Here is a 24,699-nt window from a genome sequence, read left to right on the forward strand (position 1 = left end):
CACCTGGCTCATGAGTGCACACATGCACGCATGCACGCTCTCTTTCTCAAAAACAAACAAACAAACAAACAAACTAACAAACAAAAAAAAACCCAAGACAAAAAACTGAGTCCTCAGACTTTCTGGTAAGGGTTAAAATATGAGTCCCAAGACTTTCAGTTACCAGTTCATTTCTAGGTTTCCCTGGGAAGGACCAACTTGCTAAGCCACAACAGATACTGTTAGTTACTCCAGCACTCACTTTATTAAAGAATATATTTATTTGAGAGAGAGTGTTTGCGCATGCAAGAGTGGGGGAGGGGCAGAGAACCTGCAGCAGACTCTGTGCTGAGTGCAGAGCTGACACAGGGGCGGGGGAGGGGGTGGGAGGAAGGGGGCTCCATCTCATGAAGTCGAGATGGTGACCAACTGAGCCAGCCAGGTGTTCTTCTCAGTGCTTATTTTAATCTTTAATTCCCTTTCCCTCCAGTAAGCCTTTGTGACTGAAACCAGAAATAATTAGTAAAATGGAGTCTTTTGGGATCTCCCTTTTCCTCCCTGTCCACCAAATACCCAAAATGCAGAGACATGGGGAGCAGGAGCAGACAGCCTGGGGGCCCTGTCTATGCTAGTGGGAAGCTGCAGAGCAAGCAGTCTGAGTAGAAGGACGCTGGGGAGAGCCAGGCCAGCCTGGCAACTCATTTTCCGTCCAGCCTGTAACCTGCTGGCTGGGAGCCGTGAGTGCCGCCCTCATGTATGACGACGCCCCTCTCCTGGGCGCTGTCCAGCAGCGCAAAGACAGCTCAGGGAGGGCAGAGAGACTGCATGGGGATGCTTCTGGCTGAATTCATGAGCTGCCTGAAGCACCTCGCACAGCACCTGCCTTCTCCCATCGCTCACAGGGACACCAGAAGCCTCCCCCGACCACGTCCCCAGCCTCACCAACCCTTCAGCAAAGCCTGTCCATGCCACCATTTGTCATTTCCATGGCCGGCACCCATCCGGGCCAACCTGGGCTTCCTTCCTAAGGGGACAGTGAGCTCCCCGTTTGTGCTACTCCAACCCAGTCCCCTCTCAGAAGCATAATGAGGTCAAGCCACCACCCCCTGCTGAGAACCCTCTCCTGGACTCCCTCCCAGCTCAGAACCAAACCCTAACTCCTACCCTCCTCAGGTACCTGAGGCCTCTCCAACTTGGTCTCCCTTGGGGCACGCCCTCTTCCCCTTGGGCGCACCGTCCAGACACTCTGGGCTTTGGGACGTTCCTCAAACATGACCCCGACAAGCCTGTTCCAACCTGATGGCATTCAGGACTTCCTGAAACCCTTTTTCCTAGCTCCTGACTGCTGGATGACAGCAGTCACCTGGTCACAACCCCCACTGTCACAACAATCTCTACCCTGGGCAATGTCCTCTCTGGGTGCCTGTGTCTCTCCACCATACTGGGACGTCAGAGCCGGGGGCAGGTCTGCCTTGCTCCCCGGGGCAGCCCAGCACCTATCACAGCACCTGATGGATAGCAGGTGCTGAGTACTTAGTTCTAGAATAAATGCCAACGTGGGGCCACAGGACAGGATTCAACCCAGCAGCATTTCTGGTAAAAGATGGTCAAGTGAAGCTGTTTGCCCTTGACTACCCTCCTGTCAAACTCACCAAAACAAGAAAAAATTGTGTAAAATGGAAGAGAAGGAAAATCTTCTGTTAAACCAGGGAAATGACTATACTTCCAAAGCCTGAAAAAGCAGATGCTCCCCAAATACTGTACAGTAAGGTGTGGGAGTGAGCAGAGAGCCGGGAAGGCAACTGATTTCCCAAAGGGGAAGGGGAACAGCCATGAAAAAAAATACATCTACCTCCTCTTTGATTAAAGTGGCAAAATAGGGAATGTGACTGGGCCCTAGAGAAGGGGGGATGAGGACAGAAGAGACCAGACCTCAGCATCCTAGAATAGCAGGGAGGGAGCTGAAGAAGTATTTACCTTGCCCCGACATTTCTATTGTCTTAGACCCAGGACCCGGAGGCTGGAGGTGACTTGATGGGGACAGAGGGGAGCAGGCAACCCCACGATGGCAGCGCGCAGCACAGACGATCCACCTAGCTTTGGTTAGCCCAGGGCAGCAACAGGAGGTTTTCTGTCAGGATGTGGGAGCCCATGGACTGTGGCCAGACCCTGACTTCCAATCCCAGCTCAGCCCTTGGATAACCCATTTAAACCACCCCATGCCTTAAGTTCCTCACCTGCAAAGCAGACCTACTCATAGCGTCGCCTGATGAGTGTGACTGGGAGTATGACAGCAGCGGTGCTGGGGTCTGGCACAGGGTAAGGGCCATGCGAACCTTAGATACTACTATAATTATTTTCACCATCATCATTTCATTCCCACTTTATTCTTCTTTTGGCAGCAGGCCCTACTCAAAGCTAAGTAAAATGCTGAGTAGAACCAACACAGGTATTATGCATGAAAACTGTACATTCAAGAATGAATATGCTTTGAAGAAGGAAAGGGACATAAGCAAAAGCAGGTGAAGAACACACAAGAACATTACAAGACGGATGACCTCAGAACTCAGGTGGTTCACCAGAGTCTTAAAGAAATGACACCCTGCCACAGCGTGAGTTACTAGGTTCAAGGAAGTGATGGTGGAACATACTAGAAGGAGATAAAGAGAGTTGGTGGGTTTGGGAGACACACAGAAAAAGGAAATGGAAGGGTCACTGAAGTAGACACTACATGAGAAGGAACAACAAAACACACACACATACACAACACACACGCATGGACACATGGGTAGAGCCATGGCAGGAAGGAATGAGGAATCCCCACAAAATTCAGTTATTTTAAGGAAGATAACAGATACCAAGGGCAAAGGGTGACCAACACGTACACATAATTTATGTTCCTGAGCAAGAGAACAAAGCAAATAGATTAAAATACTCAGTTTTAATAGTTGAAAAATTTCCTAAAATAACCAAAGTCCTTTTTCTTCAGATCAAAAGGATATGCCACATTCAAGGAAAACAAATGATACAGAGAAACGCCTGGCAGATTACTTAACCTCAAGACTGAAACAAACACAAAAACAAAGACAATCCCAAGGGCATCCAGAATTCACCTTGGGTAGGTGAAGATTCTGGCCAGCCTCTGACTTCCCAACAAATTCTCAAAGCAAGGGGCACTTGGGTAATGTCTACAAAGTTCTGAGGCCAACAGTCTTGGTAAGCCAAGACTCTTAGACCCAGTCAGGTCGTCCTTCAAGATGACAGGCTGCAGAGACATGGTCAAACATGCAAGCATTCTCGGTATGTAGCCTCCAGGAACCTCTGGTTAACAAGCTGCTGGTTCACATTCCAAACAAGCCAGGGAAAGAACGGACATAAAGAACTTAGAATGGAGGAAAAGTGGATCAAAGAATGGAGGTGGACACCCAGGTTCCACTGAAATAGAAACTAAGTAATTGTGGCATTTCTGGTCACAAGACAGAATGCAAATGCTATCAGCTCAGATAAGGGAAGATAAACTTACAGAAGGTGAAGCCATTAAGGAGGGAGAGAGACACAGAGCGTGGACGCTCCCTCCCACTGTCTGCACTGCCATGTTTCCGGCTGTCCCTTGCTCCCACCTCTCACCTGTCCTTGGGTTTTGAATAGGCTGTGTTTCAAAACCCTTTCAGTAGATTAATATTCTATATCTTGGGACATAGTTCTTTGCAGAAGTAGGCCTTGGCCAGAAGAACCCCTCACTTCCTTCCCAATTCCCCCTGCCTTTTCCTTGCCACTGACACCAGATTAGTTCACGCTCTCAAGACCTACATGATTTCATTCCCAACACAATGATTTCCTGGTCTCCTGCCTCTACCCGCCCCCAGTCACTCCTGCACACTGCAGCAGTACTGACCTTTCAAAAAAACAGCTCCTATCACAATTGCTCAGAAATCTTGGTGGTTCCGGGATGCCTGGGTGGCTCAGTTGGTTAAGCGGCTGCCTTCGGCTTAGGTCATGATCCCAGGGTCTTGGGATCGAGTCCCACATCGGGCTCCTTGCTCAGCGGGGAGCCTGCTTCTCCCTCTGCCTCTGCCTGCCTCTCTGTCTGCCTGTGCTCACTCTCTCTGACAAATGAATAAATAAAATCTTTAAAAAAACAAATAAAGAAATCTTGGTGGTTCCCTTCTGCCTATGGAGTTTCACAGAATTACAGACAATCAAGAGGGGCAGGATCATATAGATGAACCTAGTCTAGTGATTGCTAAACACCACTCTGAGGAACGTCCACATCAGGATCACTGGTAGGTGCTTGCTACCAGTACAGAAAACCAGACCCTTCCCAGAGCTATTAAGTGCAAATTACCAGGGATGGGTCCCTTGGCTTCATAGCTGTCATAAATGTTCAATGTCTTGGGGTACTGCCCTGCTCTAAGTCCCATCTGCTGACTCCCCTCTACAACATTCCCACCAGTCTTCAGTGATGGTGAACTAGCTACATGATAAGAGATCAATTTCCTATTTGAGCATCTCTGATGATGCACCAGGAGCTGCCGGGCCCAAGGCCATTTTTCTTTTTTTTTTTTTTAATAAGTTTTTAAAAGATTTTATTTATTTATTTAAGAATGAGAGAGCAAGAGAGAGAGAGAGAATGAGCAGAGTGAAAGGCAGAGGGAGAAAGAAACAGGGAACGTGATGCAGGGATCAATCTTGGGACTCCAGGATCACAACCGGAACTGAAGGCAGGCACTTAATTGACTGAGCCACCCAGATGCCCCTACACCATAGTGATTCTTGTTACTGACACAGCTGGCCTGTCTCCAGTACCTTTTTCTTCTCCCCATTCCTACACTGACCTGATGCTCTTTCCCTGGTTTATCTGGATCTGTCTTAGCACCTGGCTTTCAGGGACATTCCCAGAGGTCCAGTGTGGTCTGATGGCCCAGGGAGGGACAGGAGTCCCTCCTCTGTCTTGCCATCATCTCTCAAGTAGAGTCTAGACTAAGATCACAGGAGCTAGTTCACTTTACCAACTTACCTCATAGGTCAAATTCTTTTTTTTTTTTTTTTTAATATTTATTTATTTGACAGAGAGAGAGCCAGTGAGAAAGGAAACACAAGCAGGGGGAATGGGAGAGGGAGAAGCAGGCTTCCTGCAGAACAGAGAGCCTGATGTGGGGCTCAGACCCAGGACCCTGGGATCATGACCTGAGCCAAAGGCAGATGCTTAATGACTGAGCCACCCAGGCGCCCCCCATCATAGCTCAAATTCTTATAACCTCTTCAGAGTTAAGGTGGAAATTCAGTTTGTATTTTATGAGGCAGTGCACCAGCTTCGGAACCAGAATGACTGGTTTCAAATCCTACCTCTGCCTCTTACTCCCGAGTGTCCCTGGTGCTTCATTTCTATGTCCATAAAATGGAAATAATAATTATACCAACCTTACATGGTTGTGGTATAGATTAAATATACAGGTACTTCAACATATATCAAATATATCTATATCTGTCACCTGGAACAGTGCCTGGCACATAATAGTCATTAAATAAGTGCTACTATTATTGTTCTACCAAAAGGCCTACAGCGAGAACACCAACTATAATTAAAAGCACAAATATAACTTGTTTAGTATAATTTTGGTAACCACTTATTCTCTCTCCTCTTTAAAGCCTAAAAGTAATAAAGCTTCTCTCCTGAAAGAGAATCAAGTACTGTTTTTGTTTTGCTTTGTTTTGCTTTTTGCAATATAAATAGTAAGCTACATTGTGTTTCAGAAATCTTAGAACTGCTCCTGGTTCTCTAGGAAATAACCTATATACATCTCATAATTTAGAAGTCATTCAGAATTTCTGCTTTGAACACTCATATATATACTCAAAATCAGGAGATTAGTGGATACGCAGACATTCAAGAATAAAGCTATTTTAGTGTTCACAGCTGAACACTGCGGATGGATATTTAAAGCCCACACCCAAACATCAAAAGAGACAGAAACTGGAAGCAGTAATTGCTTTAGAGGAGATTTTTCTTTCAAAAGTTCTGAGCAGAACAAAGATCTATGTCCTTTGGGGCGGGAAAAGGCAGATTGTCCACACCATGTATGTAGTAAATTCATGACAGCCTTCAATAACATCCCAAAAGCTTGGTAAGAGATGCGATTCCCATTTTATCTGAAATTGAGTGAAACGGATACCCCAAGGATAAACCAAGGGCCAAAATTAGAAGAGGAAAGGATTAACTTCCGATTTCAAGTTTTGATCTTGGAAGAAATTTACCTGGACACTGTTATAAATTATTTGCACAATACAAATGATCCCAAAGTGTCCTCATTCTCACGTGTCCAATCCCAATTTACAATATGTCCGACACGTCAAATCTGTTACCGTTACACATGTGAAGATACTCTGTTCAAGTGTAGCTTATTCTCTTTTAGACCTTGAGACTGACTCTCCAAATCCCTTTGATCGGAGAACCCTAAGGAAATCGGAAACTTGAAATCTTGACTCTCCTTACCTGATATTGGATCAATAGTAAAGGCTTCATGAGACTGAATCAAAGTGATATGAAACTCGAAATCGACAGGGCAGCTGCATTGCAAAGGGATAACATATTTTTTGCTGTAAACAAAAAAAGGAAAAACAATTTTCTTGATCATGAGTTCTTTTGATCGCAAGGAATAGAGACTCAAGTTACATAATAAACAACCACAACAATGAAGGCTGACACAGCAGCTAGAGTAACTCCCGGGTGCCTCCCGTCACACACATGTCCCAAACATTAACTCCTTGAATCCCGTGAGGTGGTGTTGTGATCATCCCCACTTACAGACAAGGCAAACAAAGCACCAGAAAGGATAAGTGTCCTGCCCAAGGTGACCCAGCTAGTTCATGGCAGAAGTGGGCTTCAAGGTAGGTCAACTGGGCCCAGTTTGCACACCCTGCCCATGCTGCCTCTTGAGCACTGTCAGGTTCTTTCTGTGGACACCCACAGTCACAGGGAAAGGGCTTCTCTGCCACCCAATGGGCCCCAGGGAACCTAGGGAACATGGCATGAGCAGGCTTGACACAGAGAAGCCTGGGAAGCCCCTGGCCTTTAAGGAGCTTGGACCTAGACGGCGTTGAAGAAACCACACTTCCGGTTGTGTTGGACTGAAATGTGCCAGAGACTTCTTATTTGGTAAGAAGGCCAACAAGCAGCAGAGGACCCAGAAATGCTCCCTCACCAAGGATCCGGAAATGCTCCCTCACCAAGACTAGTCCGACTTCTGAGTGTGCTTAAGGTTGTCCCTTATGGTACTGCAGGAGCTGCTATAGATGGGCTGCTGCTCAGAGGGCCCTGATCTTCTTGTCATGTCTTCTCCTACTATCAGGCCAAGCCCAGGAGGGCCAGAGTTTGCGGTGAGCGAGGCATGGAGAAGCTGAGCTTCTAGCACTTGGCCTCCCCACAGATATGGAGCTGGGGTGGTAGGTGATCCAGCCTCTTTCAGCAGCTGGACATGGAGCTCAGCCCTGCCCTCTATCCCTGTATTTCCTTCTGCCTCCTCCCTTCTCTACCTCGTAACTCCTGCACCCTCACAGCCCATCTTGTCCTCCTGCCCAGTGGTTGGTCTCCACCTCTTGACCTTTCGGTGAGAGCCTTCCTGCCAACTGCCCTTCTCCCTCCCATTTCCCAGTCTGTGTGGGAGACTGACTACAATCGGACTGAGCAGAACTGTCAGGCCAGCTAGCATCCTGACTTCTGGGTGGTGTCCATCCTGACCTCGTCTGCCTCGGGGACTTTTCCCACCAGGACCTGCTTCCTTACCTGTCCCACACCTGTCTACCTGGGAGACTCTGAGTCCTATGAAGGCAGAGCTGAGTCTGTTTGCTTCTCCAGCCTAACCTCAACAAAATTCCAGAGCCCTGCATCTGCTGAATATTCAACAAATATTTGTTGGAACAAAGTAAAATAATTCTTTTTCCATAGTAATTCTGGGGATACAGTATAGGTCAAATGTGGTTTTAAAAATTATGCCAAGAGCATTTTTATTTGGCTTTAAATTCACTACTTTTTTAAAGTTTGTGGACTATTCTGAGTGTAAAGAAAGAAAGATACAGAGAGTAATATAATAGAGATCCCTTTATCTACTACCAAGCTCTCAAATCTGCTTTGGGTAAACCAAAAATGTTTAAGTGTTTAAAAATGTTTATGGATAAAGAAGATATGGCCCATATGTACAATGGAATATTACACAGCCATCAGAAAGGATGAATACCCAACTTTTGTATCAACATCCACAGGACTGAAGGAGATTACACTGAGTGAAATAAGTCAAGCAGAGAGAGTCAATTATCATATGGTTTCACTTACTTGTGGAGCATAAGGAATAACATGGAAGACATGGGGAGATGGAGAGGAGAAGTAAGTTGGGGGAATTGGAGGGGGAGACAGACCATGAGAGACTGTGGACTCTGAGAAACAAACTGAGGGTTTTTGGGCGGGGGGGATGGGTTAGCCTGGTGGTGGGTATTAAGGAGGGCACGTATTGCATGGAGCACTGGGTGAGGTGCATAAACAATGAATCCTGGAACACTGGAAAAATAAAATAAAATTTTAAAAATGTTTAAAATGTTTAAAATAAACAAATTAATAAATGAAAATGCTAAAAGAGTTTAAAAATAAAACATTGCCAAACACTTGAAACTCCCTGTATGCCTATCCCCTTCCTCCACTTTGTCCCTCCCCAAGACTGACCCCTACCCTGTCTCCACTGTCCATCATTCCCATGCATTTTTATAATACTATTACACATATAGGTACTGACAAAATCTATAACATTGTATTATTCGTTTTCAACAATATCATTCTTAAAACTTGCTAATGTTGTTCAGTGCTATTCGTCTGATATTTATCCATGATATACAATTTTTAAAAAAGATTTTATTTATTTATATGTCAGAGAAAGACAGAGACAGAGAGAGAGAGAGAGAACACAAGCAGGGGGAGCAGCAGGCATAGGGAGAAGCAGGCTCCCCAGTGAGCAAGGAGCCAGAAGTGGGACTTGATCCCAGGACCCTGGGATCATGACCTAAATAAGCCCAAGGCAGACACTCAACAGAATGAGCCACCCAGGTGTCCCCATGATATATGATTTTTATCCATGACACATGAAGTACTGTTCATTCATTTCACTAGTGATGAATATTCCATTCCATGACTATCTCATTCCCACTTACCTATTCTCTTGCTGAAGGACATTTAGGTTATTTGCACTTTTTCACCATTGTGACATGGCAATGACAATCCTCGCTTGGGATTCCTTGTGCCTCAGTACCAGAGCTACTCTAGGTATACCCCAGGAATGGAATTGCTGGGTAGTAGTAAAGTAAAATGATCAACTTTACTAGCTATGGCCAAAACGCTCTCCAGGTGGTCAATGTGAAGTCTAAACGGCTCAGACACAGTCTCTGAAGATCAGGCCAATGACTCATGACTCACAGCCATATAAGCTGGATGGCGCTTGGGTTGGTAACCCCAGTGATCTGCTCAGAGCTACCCGGCGAGGTCAAGTCAGCTGCCCAAGAATGTTCTACTAAGAGCTGCATGTTTGCATTTTCCTGAACTAAAACCAAAAAAAGACTGCTGGGACTTTTTATATATGCCCAATTTTAAGCTAATTTTAGAGCTGTGATAATTCCCATAGAAAAGGTGTCAGGATATTTGTTTAGCGACGATTACGTGAAGCCAAGTTCCTGATGCATTAACCAATCTGGAAAAACAAACAAAGGCACAGAATTCCAAGTAACCTGATTCAGAAGGAGACACAGCAGTGCAAGAAACACAGATTTGCTTTCATTACTGCAGCTTGTTATTATGGGTGCCAAATCAGCATGGATGACGGCCATAATTGTGAATCAAGCACAGTCTAGATGAATTTGGGTCCCAAGGAATTTTGACAAATATAGAGGTTAGTTTATAAAGAAAATTTTCATATTTGAAAAAACCAGAATCCCATTAGATTCCAAGGGGACTTAGAGATTCTAAACACCCACGTTAATTACCATTAAAAGTGATCTACACTGAAGAAACATGAATATACACAACTTATGCCTATGGTTCCTGAGGCACAAACAATACCCTGAGTTCTTCTAACTTACAGGAAGCAGCCAATTAAAATATCAAAAGCAGATAGAAGCTGGTATTTTTGAAGTTAACCACAACTTTTATCCCCATTACTTTATTATTTAAACATTTTATCAGTTACGCTAAGGCCATGTATAAATATAAAGTACTTTAAAATGATGTATAAAAATATACCCAATACTTTAAAAGAATTATTCCCTATTTTGAATAAAATCCCACCCGAACTTTTACTTATTCTTTTACTATTTTTTAATTTTAAATTAAATTAATTAACATATTGTGTATTATTAGTGTCACAGATAGACTTCAGAGATTCACAGGTCTTACCTAATCCCCAGTGCTCACTACATCACATTTATTTTATTTTTTAATTTTTTTAATGTAATCTCTACAGCCAACATGGGGCTCAAACACACAACCCTGAGATCAAGAGTCACATGTTCCACCAAATGAGCCAGCCAGGTGCCTCCCAACCCAAACCTTTTAAATATATATTTTTAAGATTTTATTTATTTATTTGACAAAGAGAGAGCGCGCCCAAGTAGGGGGAGTGGCAGGCAGAAGGAGAGAGAGAAGCAGACTCCCAGCTGAGCAGAGAGCCTGACCTGGGGCTCGATCCCAAGACCCTGGGATCATGATCTGAACCAAAGGCAGACATTTAACTGACTGAGCCACCCAGGTGCTCTCATAGCTTTTCTTTTTAAAATATTTTATTTATTCACTTTAGAGAGAGAGAGAGAACGCGCGCGCATAAGTGGGGGGAGAGGCAGAGGGAAAGGGAGAAGCAGACACCTGCTCAGCAGCGAACGCGATGCGGGGCTCAATCTCGCAACCCTGCAATCAAGACCTGAGCCAAAGGCTGATGCTTAATCCACTGAGTCACCCAGGTGCCCCCAACCCAAACCTTTTAAATACTAGACTTATATCATGATTACGTACAAGTTGCGTGCCTATTAGAAGAGAGTACACATTTGACTTATGGAAATTAGATATTATAAAAAAACAATATAAATTCAAATTTCTTCCTTCACCCTTCTCTAAATGCATGCTAGTAGGGGTCAAATATCCCACGGGTTTCCAGTTAATTATATAACATTTGTTTTTACCTTAGTCTGATGTTATTTTTATCATTCACTCTAAAATTTAACGTATTTGTCAAGAAGATAATCAAGCCTTTTTTGAGAGAAGGAATGATCTTGTGAATTTGTAGATAACGTAAAATCAGATTTCCTCCTTAATTCCAAAATCTCAGTATGCAGAGAGGGGGAAGAAGCACTTTGCCATATACAGGATCTGACTCCTTTGGGGAGAATGCAGGTTAACTGACAACAGCATGACTAATGCTAACTTATGACAAGATGCTGGACTCAGACAGCACAGTAAATTAACCACTCATTAGCTGTGATGCCTACATAAAAGTCTGAGGGACACACCCTCAAGATAAAGGGAGGCCTCCCCATGGAGACATATGAATAATTTAAACTATAACATTGACTGTCACATGTCAATTTTATAGGACTTTTCCTCTGTCAAGTGCTCACTGATGAAGAATCATGGTTAGATCCAAAGATGTGGGCAGCAACAACGTAACCATGTCACAGCCTTTCCCTTGCAAATGTACAGGAGACTCATGAAAAAATTGCATCTGGGCACGCTTTAGGATCACACGCTGTAGCAGCTTTAAAACAACTCTGTGAACTCTTACCACACTCCTTCCATTGACAGGGGGGTCTAGGACTTCTTCCTTGCAATCTGGGCTCCAATTGCCAGAATGTGTTGGAAAGGATGCTGTACTCCTTTCCTAAGGCCAGGTCTAAGAAAAGGCTCACTCTGCAACCTATTGCCCGCGTTGTAAGAAAGCCCAGGCAGCCTGGGGAGAGAACCAAGGCTCTCAGCCCTCGGCCCAGCTGAGGACCCAGATAACAGCCAGCACATGAGTGCAGCATCTTGGAAAGTGGATCTGGCAGCCCCCCCACCCTCACGTTGATGCGCTTCTCCACGTGGTTCACGCACAAACAAAACGAGGGATCGCTGTTCTTTTAAACCATTACCTTCTAGGGTGGTTTGTTACAAAGCAATAGAAAATGGACCCAAGTGGCATTCTCTCTGTCTTGTTTCTTCTTTAGTGAATGACCACCTTATCCCCCATTTCTAGTTGCAACCTTAATTTGGCAACTTTAAACCCCTTCTTTTTTTTTTTTTTTTTTTTGGTACTAGCCCTTCATAGGTACCAGTCACCACTAGGCTTGTATTTTGGTTAATCCTCCCGACGACTTGATATGTACTATTACTATGCCCATTTTATGGATAGGTGAACTGACCTACAGGGTAGTCCAAAGGCACACAGTTCGAAAGACATGAGTGGAAATTAAAGGTGGGACCCCAGAACCTGAGCTGTTCACTGCTATACTTCACACCTCTCTTTGGTCTCTAAAGGAATAGCTAATGACATCTCATTGTTTGCACTGTAGTCCTCTTCTCTATTGACATTCTCTTTGAAACTGAGTGCTCTGTGCCTTATTTGTTGAGCTTTTTAGAAGGCCTTTCCTTTAATTATCCCACAAGCAAGAAAAGCCTAGAAAATCCCAAGGCCTGTTCTCAAATGTTATCAACCTCCCCTCAAGCACTACTATGTACATAGAGACAAAGGAAGAAATCTGGGGGCTGGCTTGTTGTTTTCCTTTAAGCTTTGGATGTAAATTGTTGTATCCAGAATGTGACCCCCAAACCAGAAAGCAATCAGACAGAATGATTAGTTGCCTGATAAGCCAGACCTCCAACCCCCTAAACAGGCAACGATTTGAAAAGATATAAAGAGCTGAGGGTAGATTATGTTTCAAATTTCAAAGTATGCCCTTTTATCTAAGATAATTTATGTTCTTATGAACTTTCATGTGCTGCTTATCTTATTTTCAAAGACACAATTAATCTCTCTGGGATTCGAGTCTCAAACAAGAAGCAGAGTGGACCCACGATCTTTAACAATATAGTCAAATAAAGACAAACAGAGATTTACATGAAGAAATGTTCAAGTAACAGGCATTTACTTATTTTTTACACTGAGAGAATTAAACACTACCCTCATTTTAGCCTAAGCTTAGACCGTATTGGAGGTAAAGAGCAAGAAGGAGTCAAAGATTCAGGGAGGGTCGACATCTGTCTCTTGCTGGCCTGGCCTTTGAGCGCCTTTCTTGCCTCTGGTTCAACTCTTTCCTCAACCTAATTGCTTAATCCTCCCTGTTGCTAAAACTCCCTAGCCCCGGGGCACGCCTGGGTGGCTCAGTGGGTTAAAGCCTCTGCCTTCAGCTCAGGTCTAATCCCAGCGTCCTGGGATAGAGCCTCCGGCTCTGCTCAGCAGGGAGCCTGCTTCCCCCTCTTTCTGCCTGCCTCTCTGCCTGCTTGTGATCTCTGTCAAATAAATAAACAAAATCTTAAAAAAAAACCCACAAAACCTCCCCACCCCCTGCCTTCCCTCAGGCCTCTGTAGTTTAGGAAAAGGTGGAACCCCAGGGAACAACCAGAATTAAAGGGGTCACCTCTGCATTCTTGGTAAAAGAAGCTAAGGCATTTCTCTAGGGGTGGAATAAAACTGAATTCAGAAAGTTAGAGGTGACTGTGACATGCTTGCCCTCTGCAGAGATAATACGTGCCCTATTCACATATATATTTTTTAAAACCACTTTAACAAAATATGGTAACACATACATAACATAAAATTTACCATTTTAACTATTTTTTAGTATACAGTTTAGTGGTATCAAACCATTCACACTGGTGTGCAACTATCCCCACCCTCCTTCTCCAGAGCTCTTTCATCTTGCAAAAGTGAAACTCTGACCCCCAGTAACGCCAACTCCCCTTCCCCCAATACCCCCAGCCCCTGGCGACCCCCAAACCTTCTACTTTCTGTATCTGAATTTGACTACTCCAAGTACCTCATATAAATGGTTTCATACAATATAAAATAGCTTTGAAAAACTAAACATCAGGGGCACCTGGGTGGCTCAGTGGGTTAAGCCTCTGCCTTTGGCTCAGGTCATGATCTCAGGGTCCTGCCTCTCTGCCTACTTGTGATCTCTCTCTCTCTGTCAAATAAATAAATAAAATCTTAAAAAAACAAACAAACAAACCCCAAAACTAAACATAAACTTTACTTAAAAATGAAATAATTTTTATTTCATTCATAAAAATAATTATTTCTAGTAAGTATTATAAATAATACATATTAGAGAAAACAGCACCTCACAACTCACTTGAGTTACAGATAATGTGGGATAAGATGGAGTAAGGAGTGAAATTCATGAAATTCAGAGCAGAGCCCATGGCTAAGACCAGAGAACAGGGACATCTGCCATCAGGAAGAAAGTCACGTTCAGGGGAAAGGAAGCAACTGAATTGTGATGTGAGGGTAAAAGAAAAGCCTCCTGCAGGCTGATTTCTTCTTTTATTGAGAAAAATACAGCATTTATTTGGAGATAAGAGGATACACTAAAAACTACTGCTGGCTTTTTCTTCTTTTGAAATAGGGGGCACAAGGAGCCACATGATGACTGCATTCCAAACATACTTCCTCAGAGCTGAGGGACCTGTCACGTTGGGCCTGACCCAGCAGGGAGGGGACCTAGCAACTATTAGAACAAAAAGCTCACGGGAAGAGTAAGAAATGAATTTTTAAAGCAAAGTAATTTGCATTCAAATAATTTCGATCTTGAAATGGTTATAGATAAGGAATTTCCGTGAGCTATTTTGGGCTGTTGAAGAAAAAGCAATTATTTAAGAAAAGAGTCACAATTCAGTTGACTGTTGCTAGTTACTCTGCTTTAAGTATTCTGACAAGCATGAAATAATCACAATCTAGAAACCATGTTTGTTTTGTCTTGTTTTTAAAGATTTATTTACCTGGGGTGGGGGCAGAGAGAGAATATCCAAGCAGACCCCTACTGAGCTTGGAGTCTAATGTGGGGCTCAGTCTCACGATCCTGAGATCAGGACCTGAGCCGACACCAAGCTGGACACTTAACTGACTGAGCGACCCAGGTGCCCCTCTAGAAATCATGGAAAGAGTGCACAGGTATGTGTACATTGTGTGTGTGTGTGTGTGTGTGTGTGTGTGTGTGTGTGTGTGTGCATGTGCATACACATGCATGCAGGTATCAGAGACCTGGATGCTGAGCATGGAGAACAGCAACAGTGGTGACCAGATGTGGCCTCTTGGACAGGGCTTGGTGGGAGATCTGTCTGTGATATAAACCAAGCAAGGAGGAGACATGCCCAGAAAACACTTTCCATTTAGGAGTGTCTCTCCAACACCGAAAACTACAGTGTTTGTCTTTGCTGCTTCCAGGAATGTGCTTTGGGGAGACACAGAAACTCTTTGTGTTATATTCTTAAATATCAGAATTGGGGACTGGCCCCTGGATATTTTTTGTAGAATTTAAAATGTAGATCATTTTTTAAGTTCTTACTGCTGGGGCACCTGGGTGGCTCAGTCGGTTGGGCATCTGCCTTTGGTTTGGGTTGTGATCCCGGGGTCCTGGGATTGAGCACCGTGTCAGGCTCCCTGCTCAGGGGGGAATCTGATTCTCCCTCTCTCCCTGCTCATACTCTCTCTCTCAAATAAATCTTTTTTTTTTTTTTAAGATTTTATTTATTTATTTGACAGACAGAGATCACAAGTAGTTAGAGAGGCAGGCAGAGAGAGAGGAGGGGGAGCAGGCTCCCTGCTGAGCAGAAAGCCAGATGTGGGGCTCCATCCCAAGACCCTGAGATCACAACCTGAGCCTAAGGCAGAGGCTTAACCCACTGAGCCACCCAGGCAGCCCTCAAATAAATCTTTAAAAAAATGTTCTTACTGCTTAGTTCATGATAGCAGCTTGGTAGTTTCATAAAAGTCACAAAATGTATATGCTATGGAGTTTAAGGAATCATTCCAAGAATGTATTCAATGCCTACAGGAACCTAAGCAACAGAAATACCCCACCTTTCGTTACTACCCCTATGCACACATTCATTTGTTCTAGGCACTGGCCAAACATTGGTGCCACTCTGTCCCTTAGCCCCATGCAAACCAATCAAGCAATTTTCCAAATCAAATTTGTACAAAATCTAAGGGAGAAAAGCAGAGTATTACAATATTCGAACCAGGCCTTAATAAGGTCAATACTGCTTTCCACATTTTCAGTTTTCTAGCCTTTCCATCACTTTCCCTAGGAGTCAAAAGTCTAGACTCAACATTTTGTTAAAAAAAAAGTGTAGGCCTTCCATTGAAAGTTTCCTTTGGTGACTGTCTCAAGTTGGAAAGGGGAAAGCATTTATGCCCTTCCATTATTGATATAGATCCCTAAGATTTAGGAATGGGATTATTTTCATTTCCTGTTAAAATTCACAAAGAGACTGGCATTAGATATTAGGTCAGCAAAGGGGTATTAAATCAAAGCAATTTTAACTATAAAATATGATAGAATTTTTCATATAGTAAAAATTCAGGCTGTTATCAAATGACTTTTTTCCTCTGAATGTCAATTTTGAAATACAAGTTCACTGCTGCTCGATAAACTCAAAGTAGGGGTTGAAATAAAGCACAGGTGTGTTGATGAGTTCAAGTCACCCTTGTCAGAATATTTCCATAAAAAGTTGCTGCTCCTTCATGTCAACTTTGACTCTGGGACATAAAAAAATGAGTCCCTAGCATAAGGACAGCGTTTCCCTGGATGAACTGAAAAATGTGAATTATTCTCTTTGAGTAGGGAGGGCTTCAAAAAAATCCTTCTGAAGATCAATGTTGTGTTGTAGTCATTCTGACCCCTTCATTCTAACCCAGTTACAGCTGGTTTGTGGACCCTTCAAGCAGAGGCTCTTTACTCGCACAATTCGAAACAGGACCCAGTTGCTGTCTATGCCAGTCACCCTCACTGTTGATCTTTCCCTCCCAGTGCTACTCACATTCTCCTGTGGCCCATATGCTTTCAACCATAGGGCAGTGAGAGAACTAGGTTTCATTCGGACATCCTATTCTGACCTTGGGTATTCTCACACTTTCTGAAATGAGCCATGAGGTTCACTGCCTAAAGAAAAGCATCCTTTGGTAAATTCTTAAACTTAACGATGTAAAAGTTCCAGAGACTAAAATATCCCGGGTTTGGGATGGTGTAGCCAGGGATCTGCTCTGCTGGTGTTGTTAATGTGACCCTGTGGTCTACACAGCATCTGCAGCCCTGAGATGGACTCTTAGTTCCACTTGCTTTGGAGCAACGTGACTGCCTTGCCCATGGGACCAACCAGGTCCAGAGAGGAAAATGGGGAAGTGACAGGGAGTCCAGGAAAGGGCCCAGGTGACTTTCATGTAAGCTTGTCTGGAGCACACTAACCAAATGGACAACAGTCATCTTGGTGCAAGGAAGACATGTTGATGCCGCATGGAGAGAACTGGTCAACTGACTGGGTTTGTTACAGATTTTGACCGGTTATTGGGTACCAGGTAGACACTGCTAGAGAAACTACAGAGCTTGATGAATCTATGCGAATCTTTTTAGAACCACAGGAATGGAAAGATACCACATTTCAGCACCTAATAAAAGCATGTTCTTAGTTACTTGCATCTATAGGAAGGGGAATATTGCACTTTTTAAAAGACTTTAATTATTTATTCGAGAGAAAGAGAGAGAGTGTGAACAGAGGGGCAGAGGGAGAGGGAGAAGCAGGCTTCTTGCTGAGCAGGGAGCCAGTTGTGGGGCTCAATCCCAGGACCTTGGGATCATGACCTGAGCTGAAGGGAGATGCTTAACCAACTGAGCCACCCAAGTGCCCCAGGGGAAAATTGTATTTTATCTATTATACTCCCTAAAATATAAAGTGGTTATGAAATTTAATCAGCCATGGTGGTTAGACTAGTTACAAAGCAGAATTTCAACCTCCAAAAGGGAAAGAGAGCTAAAAGTCCTCTGCACCCCACAGTGTTTGGTTTAGAGATGTTGGACAGAGACCAGAATGCAACTTTTTGTTATTTACAGAAGCTGTCAAAATACATTTTACCAGATCTTAAGCCATCATGGTTGTTTAGAGGTAGCTGGCAAATATCCACGTAGAATTTTATTTCAGCAAGGAAAATTTACAATCATCAAATCCAGGCAGTTGCAAATGTGGTTGATAAATATATACAAGTACACTTCATGATCTTGTGGGAAAGGCTATCCAGTCCTCAGAGAGGCCCTACCCAGACCACAGTTGCTTCTCCCCAGAAGCAACCTCAAAGTAAGAAAGCAGACTTGGTGGTATTAAATGTAGATCCCGTAACTTCTGGCAATTTTGTCTGAATGGATTCTACATGCAAAGAGAAAACACATTCTCTGAAGCTACCTTCTGTTAGATTTCTGTTTTCCCATAACCTTTGTCCTTCTCCATAATATACAGGAATTTTTCTTTAGCTGTAGATAGAGTTGCTCTCCTCTGACATTCACAAATATAAGTGCTGCTGGAACTCACACACTGATGGTAGAAATAAAAAATGGTGCACTCCCTTTGGAAAGAATTCTGGCAGTTCCCCAAAATGTTACATATAGAGTTCCCACATAACCTAGCGGTTCTACTCCTCAGTATATACCCAACACAAATAACCACGTATATACCCAAATAAAAACATACACACAAATGTTCACAGCAATATTATTCAAAGTAGCCAAAAAGTGGAAACAACTGGGGCACCTAGGTGGCTTAGTCATTAAGCGTCTGCCTTCGGCTCAGGTCATGATCCCAGGATCCTGGGTTGAGCCCTGCATCAGGCTCCCTGCTCAGTGGGAAGCCTGATTCTCCCTGTCCCACTTCCTCTGCTTGTGTTTCCTCTCTTGGTGTCTCTCTCTCTCTCTCTCTGTCAAATAAATAAATAAATAAAATCTTTAAAAAAAAAAGTGGAAGCAACCTGATATCCATCAACTGATGGATAAATAAAATGTGGTATGTGTACATAATGGAATATTAAGTGGTGATAAAAAGGAACAAAGTACTGATACTGGGAAAACCTTATGCTAACTGAAAGAAGTCAGTCACAAAAGACCTCCTAATGTATGCTCCCATGTATATGAATGTCCAGAATAGGCAAATTTATAGAGACAGAAAGTAGAGTTTGCTTGAGACTAGAAGTTTGAAGGAGAAATGAGAGATGGGTAACGGGTTTCCTTTTGGGGTAATGAAAAAAATGTTCAAAAATTGATTGTGATGATGGCTGCCTGTACTAAAAATGATCAGACTTTATGTTTTAAATTAGTGAATTTTATCATATGTGAATTATATCTCAGTAACAGGTTTTGTGTTTTTTTTTTTTACATATAAAGGCCAAGAGAAAAGGGCCCCTCCTCCCTGCCCTGCTGCAGACCTGCCAGTGGGCCGCTGTCCCCAGCAGAGGCACAGTCCCTGACCCGCTCTTCTGGAGCTTCACAACTGCCCCTCAGCTCTTACCCTGTCACTCAGCATTGGAAGCCCACCTTCAACTTGGCCGCCAGCCTTTCCATTCCAAGCTTCTCATCACAATTTCTCTATACATTGTCTACATTTGCTAATGTGTGAGTCAACCTGTCTGGATCTCACTTGTACATTACTTAGGTAAAAATCTATTTGGTGATGATGATGATGGCACTGATGATGGCTGATAGCTAATTTAAATCAGTAGCTACATGTGAAGCACTGTTCTTACTAAGTATTAAAATATTCAAATATTGCATAATTCAAACATTCAAATATTGTTAACTGTTGTTAAGTTCTACTTTAACCTATTTAAATCCTCAGGACAATTCTCTCCAGGTAGGCACTCTTTTAAAAATATTTTATATATATATATATTTATATATATAATATATATAAATAAATATAATATAAATAAATAATATAAATAAATATATATAATATTATATTATATATACTATATAATATAATAATATATAATATTTTAAATATTTTAAATATAAATATATATTTATATATATAAATATATATATTTATCTGAAAGAGAAAGCATAAGCAGGGGGAGCAGTAGAGGGAGAGGGAGAAGCAGACACCCCACTGAGCAGGGAGCCTGATGCAGGGCTCAACCCACGACCCCGGGATTATGACCCAAGCCCAAGACAGGTGCTTAACCTACTGAGCCATCCAGGGGCCCCTTGTTTTGCCTTTCCAACTATAAGTCCAGTCTAACTCAGCTACAAGCATAACCTGCCATTAGGAAAAATACATATCTAAGTTTCTATGTGCATATACCTTAATTTTTCATGACCTATAACATTTTGATAGTTCATCTTGGTAACTCACCTTTCACCAAGGAAAACGTTGGATAGGTTTATAAATGAGGGAAAGTCCAATGTGTTCATGACAGGATAGGCATGGATGGGAATAAGCAAAGTGTCATCTCCCTAAAATTAATGGAGGGAAAAAGTCAAGTTTACCATACTGGAGGCTCTAATTTTCAAAAATGAACTTGTAGATACTTTCTTATGTTGTTTGCTATCACTTAAAAACATTTCCTTAAGAAATCTGAGTGCTTACATATAACATCAGAAATACTGAGCTTTCCCAACTATAAACAAACTGTAGGGAATTTTAAGTACATTTCCTTGAAGTGATATTCACTATTATCCAGTAAAGCTAAAGATAACAATGTCTTCCTGTAGATACAAAGACAGTAATCTACCTACTTCTATTTGAGAAAATTATAAGCAAACCTAGTCTGTAGGAGCCCAAAAGAAACGGAGAGCAATGAACCATAAACCATGAACGGACATCTGGCCCAGAGGGCTGCTGGTCATCCTGCTTCATGTTTGACCTCAAACAAAACCTCTCCAAGCCTTGTTTCTTCCTTTGCAAAAAGGGAATACTTCTGCCTTTATTTTAAAGGTATTTTTAAGGGGTGCCTGGGTGGTTCAGCCAGTTAAGCATCTGCCTTTAGCTCAGGTTATGATCACAGGGTCCTGAGATACAGTCCTGCGTCAGGCACTCTGCTCAGTGGGAGCAGTGGGGAGAGAGTCCGCTTCTTCCTCTCCCTCTCCCTCTCCCTCTCCCCTAGCTCATGCTCTCTCTCTCTCTCTCAAATGAATAAATAAAATCTTTTTTAAAAAAACTAAAGATTAAACAATTTTTAAAAATAAAATAAAGGTATTTTTAAGAATTAAGGCAGATGATGGCCTGAAAGAGATAAGAGCATTACATCCGTGCAGAGTGTTATATTAGCCTTACCCCTGAGTAGCAGGAGATGGGCCCTGGCCCTCTGTACCATGCCTGTCCTCGAGACTCATCTTCTTGGTGCAGGTGCTCCTGCTGAAAGCCATACCCTACCTTTGTTTTCGGTTTAGCTTTTCAATTTTCTTTTTAAAGATTGGAACTCATGGGTTACTAAGGCGTATTTTTAGTTCCCCTTAAGGCTTCTCGACTTGCAAGAGCTGGACCTAGGGGAGCAAAGGGACATATGGGGGGTGCCGCTAGAAGAGAAGGATTGACAGCACATGGAGCTGGCCCTGGCTGGAGGCCACAGGATGAATTTGGTGACCTCAAAAAGGCTCACAGGGACCCACACAGCCCAGCCATCTGGGGTCAGGCCACCCAGACTCTTATCTCCCTGCAGGCCCCTGGGACTGCCTCTGAGGACATTCCAACACGACACCATCCAGTCCCTGGGGTTTGTAATCACAATTCGGGGATCCTGCTAATTTGGTAGCCTAGCACTTCAAGGAGTTTGTTTAAGCTATTTGACAAAGTTTTTTTTATCAACTCCTACAGCTTCATGATAGAGTTTCCAGGTCAGGTCAGGCTGGAAACCTGAAGCAAATGACGTCTCACGGCTCTGCCCTTGTTCTTGGTTCTGCTCTTACACCCAGAACCCAAGTCACCAGACAAGGACCCTCCATGCTACTCACACTGGCTGTCCAAGGAACACACGCGCTGGGTGAGAAACCACACTTATTACTCCATTTCCCTTTGTTCTTCCCTCAGGGTATGAGTTTTGACATCGTCCTGTCCCTTACCCCCCAAAAAAACAATCTTAAGAAAACTTACCTTACAGTGAACCCGAATGCAATCGTAATAGTATCGCCACTCATCTGGAGAAAACGTAGTGGTGACTGTGAGGGACAAGCCAGGGACGAGGCGGTGTTCCTAGAAGACAAGCGGGCTGTGGTGGCGGCATACTACACATGCGTCCCAAGCAGACTCACCACACGGAAAGTCACAATCCAAAGAGAGCACCACAGAGAACAGGCAACAGGCCGTGCTTACCGTTTTCACATACTTGATCTGAAAGTATTTGGTTTGAGGGGGTAAAATATGCACATGTACATCTTCATTGGAAATATTGACCAGATGCTGTGAGAGAAAGAGAAGTGCTTAGAGAAAACATTGTTTTAGTTAGCTGCATATCTCATCATCTTGTTCCTAAAGGGTTTTGAGGAGACAAAATTTATTGTTTCACTTTTTAGAAGATTTGAAAGCATCATACACCGTTTAAAGAATAGTAAAACAAACACAGAACCACTTACAATTTTTTTTTGAAGTAGGTTCCACACCCAATGTGGGGCTTGAACTCACAACCCTGGGATCAAGAGTCACATGGTCTACCAACTGAGCTAGCCAAGTACCCTGAAAACAACACCCATTAAAGGATAATAAAGCATACCAAAGTGCCTTCTGCCCAGATTAGGGACTTTACTAGAGCCTGCAGCCCCCAGACAGTAATCTCCTCTACACAGCCCTCATTCCCAATTCTGACCAGTTACCACGTGTGCCTTTTTGTTGAGCTCTGTTAACCTCAAAAACAAAACAAAACAAAAAAACCACCAGTTACTCTGCCAGCAAAAAGTGGGTTTATTCAGAATAATAGAGTTTTGCAAACTAGGACAAGAAGGCTGTTGCAAAACCATAGACAAGTCTCAGACCAAGGGAGACGCGAAGGGGGTGAGGACTATTTATAAACAAAAAGTCCATTGGAGTAAACTGGGAATTTGAAGTGTAGGGACTTTTCACTGGTTGATTGTGACTGTCTCTCACTGGCTGGGCTGTTGCTAGGGGAGAAGGAAAATCTTCCTTCCTCCTGCTGGGGTCAGTGAAGTAGTACCTAAAGTATGGACTTACAAGGTACATCTCTTCCTATGGGGTCTGCAGTCACAGAGGAGTAGTGGGGTGTGACAGCCTCCCGACTCCATTATGAACCAGGTTTCCTATCACTAATGAATTTTCACAACTCCATTTCATCCCATGATCCAGCTAAAAAGTCAGCCACCCACCAACTCTCACAACTACTTCAAATTACATGCCACTGATCCTGGGGGCCCGGCGACACTACAGTCGTCGAAAAATCAGGAAAAAGAGGCAAAAAAGAGGGCAGCCTCCAATCCATGCCTGGGGCAAATGGAAAAGAAGTCGGAAGTCAGGAAAGTCAGAAGTTCTCCGATGGTGACCGGAGAAGGCCCCCGCTGTGAGGCAGGACAACTTGCTTCATAAAATAACTGGGTCTCTAAATAGGAGTGTTCTCCCCCTCTGCTTGAGATGGGACCAAGAACCTCGGGATCTGGGGATTTGGACTTCACCTGGGCCAGGGGACAGTTAAGAGGCCTTTGTTTCCAAAGTCCAGGCCAGAGCCCGGGCCTGTCATGGGGCCCATTGCCCAAGGCCTCATGGTCACTGAAGCCCTAAATTAAAATTCAGACATTATTTCCTGATGAGGTTACAGTGGTGTTTGGATTTGTTAAAAAACTCTTATTTGTCACCTGTGAACATTCCTAAAGTGACCCTGTTTTATGCCCTCTTTTGGCATATCTTTTCTTTTTTTAAAATATGCTATAAGTCTTAAAAAAAAAAATTCTCCAGACTGCTCTGGACCTCCAAAGGGCCCTGCACAGGGGCAGTCTTGGTGAAGGTGTGGGCTCCTGGGGCTCTACCAACAAGATGGTCCTTACAAGAGAGATGGGGGAAAGAAGGATAGGTATGCCGGGACCCAGGATGCCTGGGGCCTGTGCCCATCACACCCAGAATCCTGGGGTGGTGGGACCTGCCTGGGGATGGGTAGATAGCCATAGATCCCCAGGGCCTGGAAGCCTTGACAAAGAATTCTGTCCCCATGCTCGTCATCAAGAAGGACACTGGAGTTGGAAGCCTTGAGTGAGAGAGTCCAGGAAGAACTGGGAATAGAAGCGGTTATATTGGCTGTCACTTAAAAAAAATTTTTTTTAAATCCAGTAAGGACAGGGCAACAAACAAGGGTGTAGGGACTGCTTTTAATATGCATATCAAGGGTGGTAAACCTTAGAAGAAATCAGTAATCTGCACTCCAGGAGTGCTTAGTAAACTCCAGAGGTGGTGACTCAGGCCATTTCAATCCTTCTCACCTGAACTGGCACTAGAGGGTCTACAATATCAGGATAGGTGTATTTACTAGAACTTTCATACAGGCATTCCTGCTCTTAAACAAAAGGGATCTGAGAATCCAGTGAGCCCAGAACCCAGGATCCTTTAGCATGACCTTCAAAGACCCAGGACTCCCTTGGGTCTTGTGTTTTGCACAGCACAAAAAAATCCTGTCAGCTGGTTGGAAGGTAGGCTAATCCTATCAGTGGACCTACTAGATCTGCTGCCAGCAAAGCTTCCCT

General features: G+C 43.5%; 1 protein-coding gene across 1 annotated transcript in view; it reads right to left on the reverse strand.

Annotated features, from left to right (window-relative positions):
- Positions 1 to 24,699, reverse strand: part of CFAP221 (cilia and flagella associated protein 221) — a 77,184-nt gene that overhangs the window by 43,206 nt on the left and 9,279 nt on the right. Inside the window, exons 4-7 of the mRNA XM_080798964.1 lie at positions 22,334 to 22,420; positions 22,115 to 22,213; positions 20,378 to 20,478; positions 6,473 to 6,576 (exon numbers count right to left, since the gene is read on the reverse strand). Of these exons, the coding sequence (XP_080655090.1) occupies positions 6,473 to 6,576; positions 20,378 to 20,478; positions 22,115 to 22,213; positions 22,334 to 22,420 (391 nt within the window). The remainder of the gene's footprint in view (positions 1 to 6,472; positions 6,577 to 20,377; positions 20,479 to 22,114; positions 22,214 to 22,333; positions 22,421 to 24,699) is intronic.

Source organism: Martes martes (assembly GCF_963455335.1).
Source record: "Martes martes genome assembly, chromosome: 3".
NCBI classification, from domain to species: domain Eukaryota; kingdom Metazoa; phylum Chordata; class Mammalia; order Carnivora; family Mustelidae; genus Martes; species Martes martes.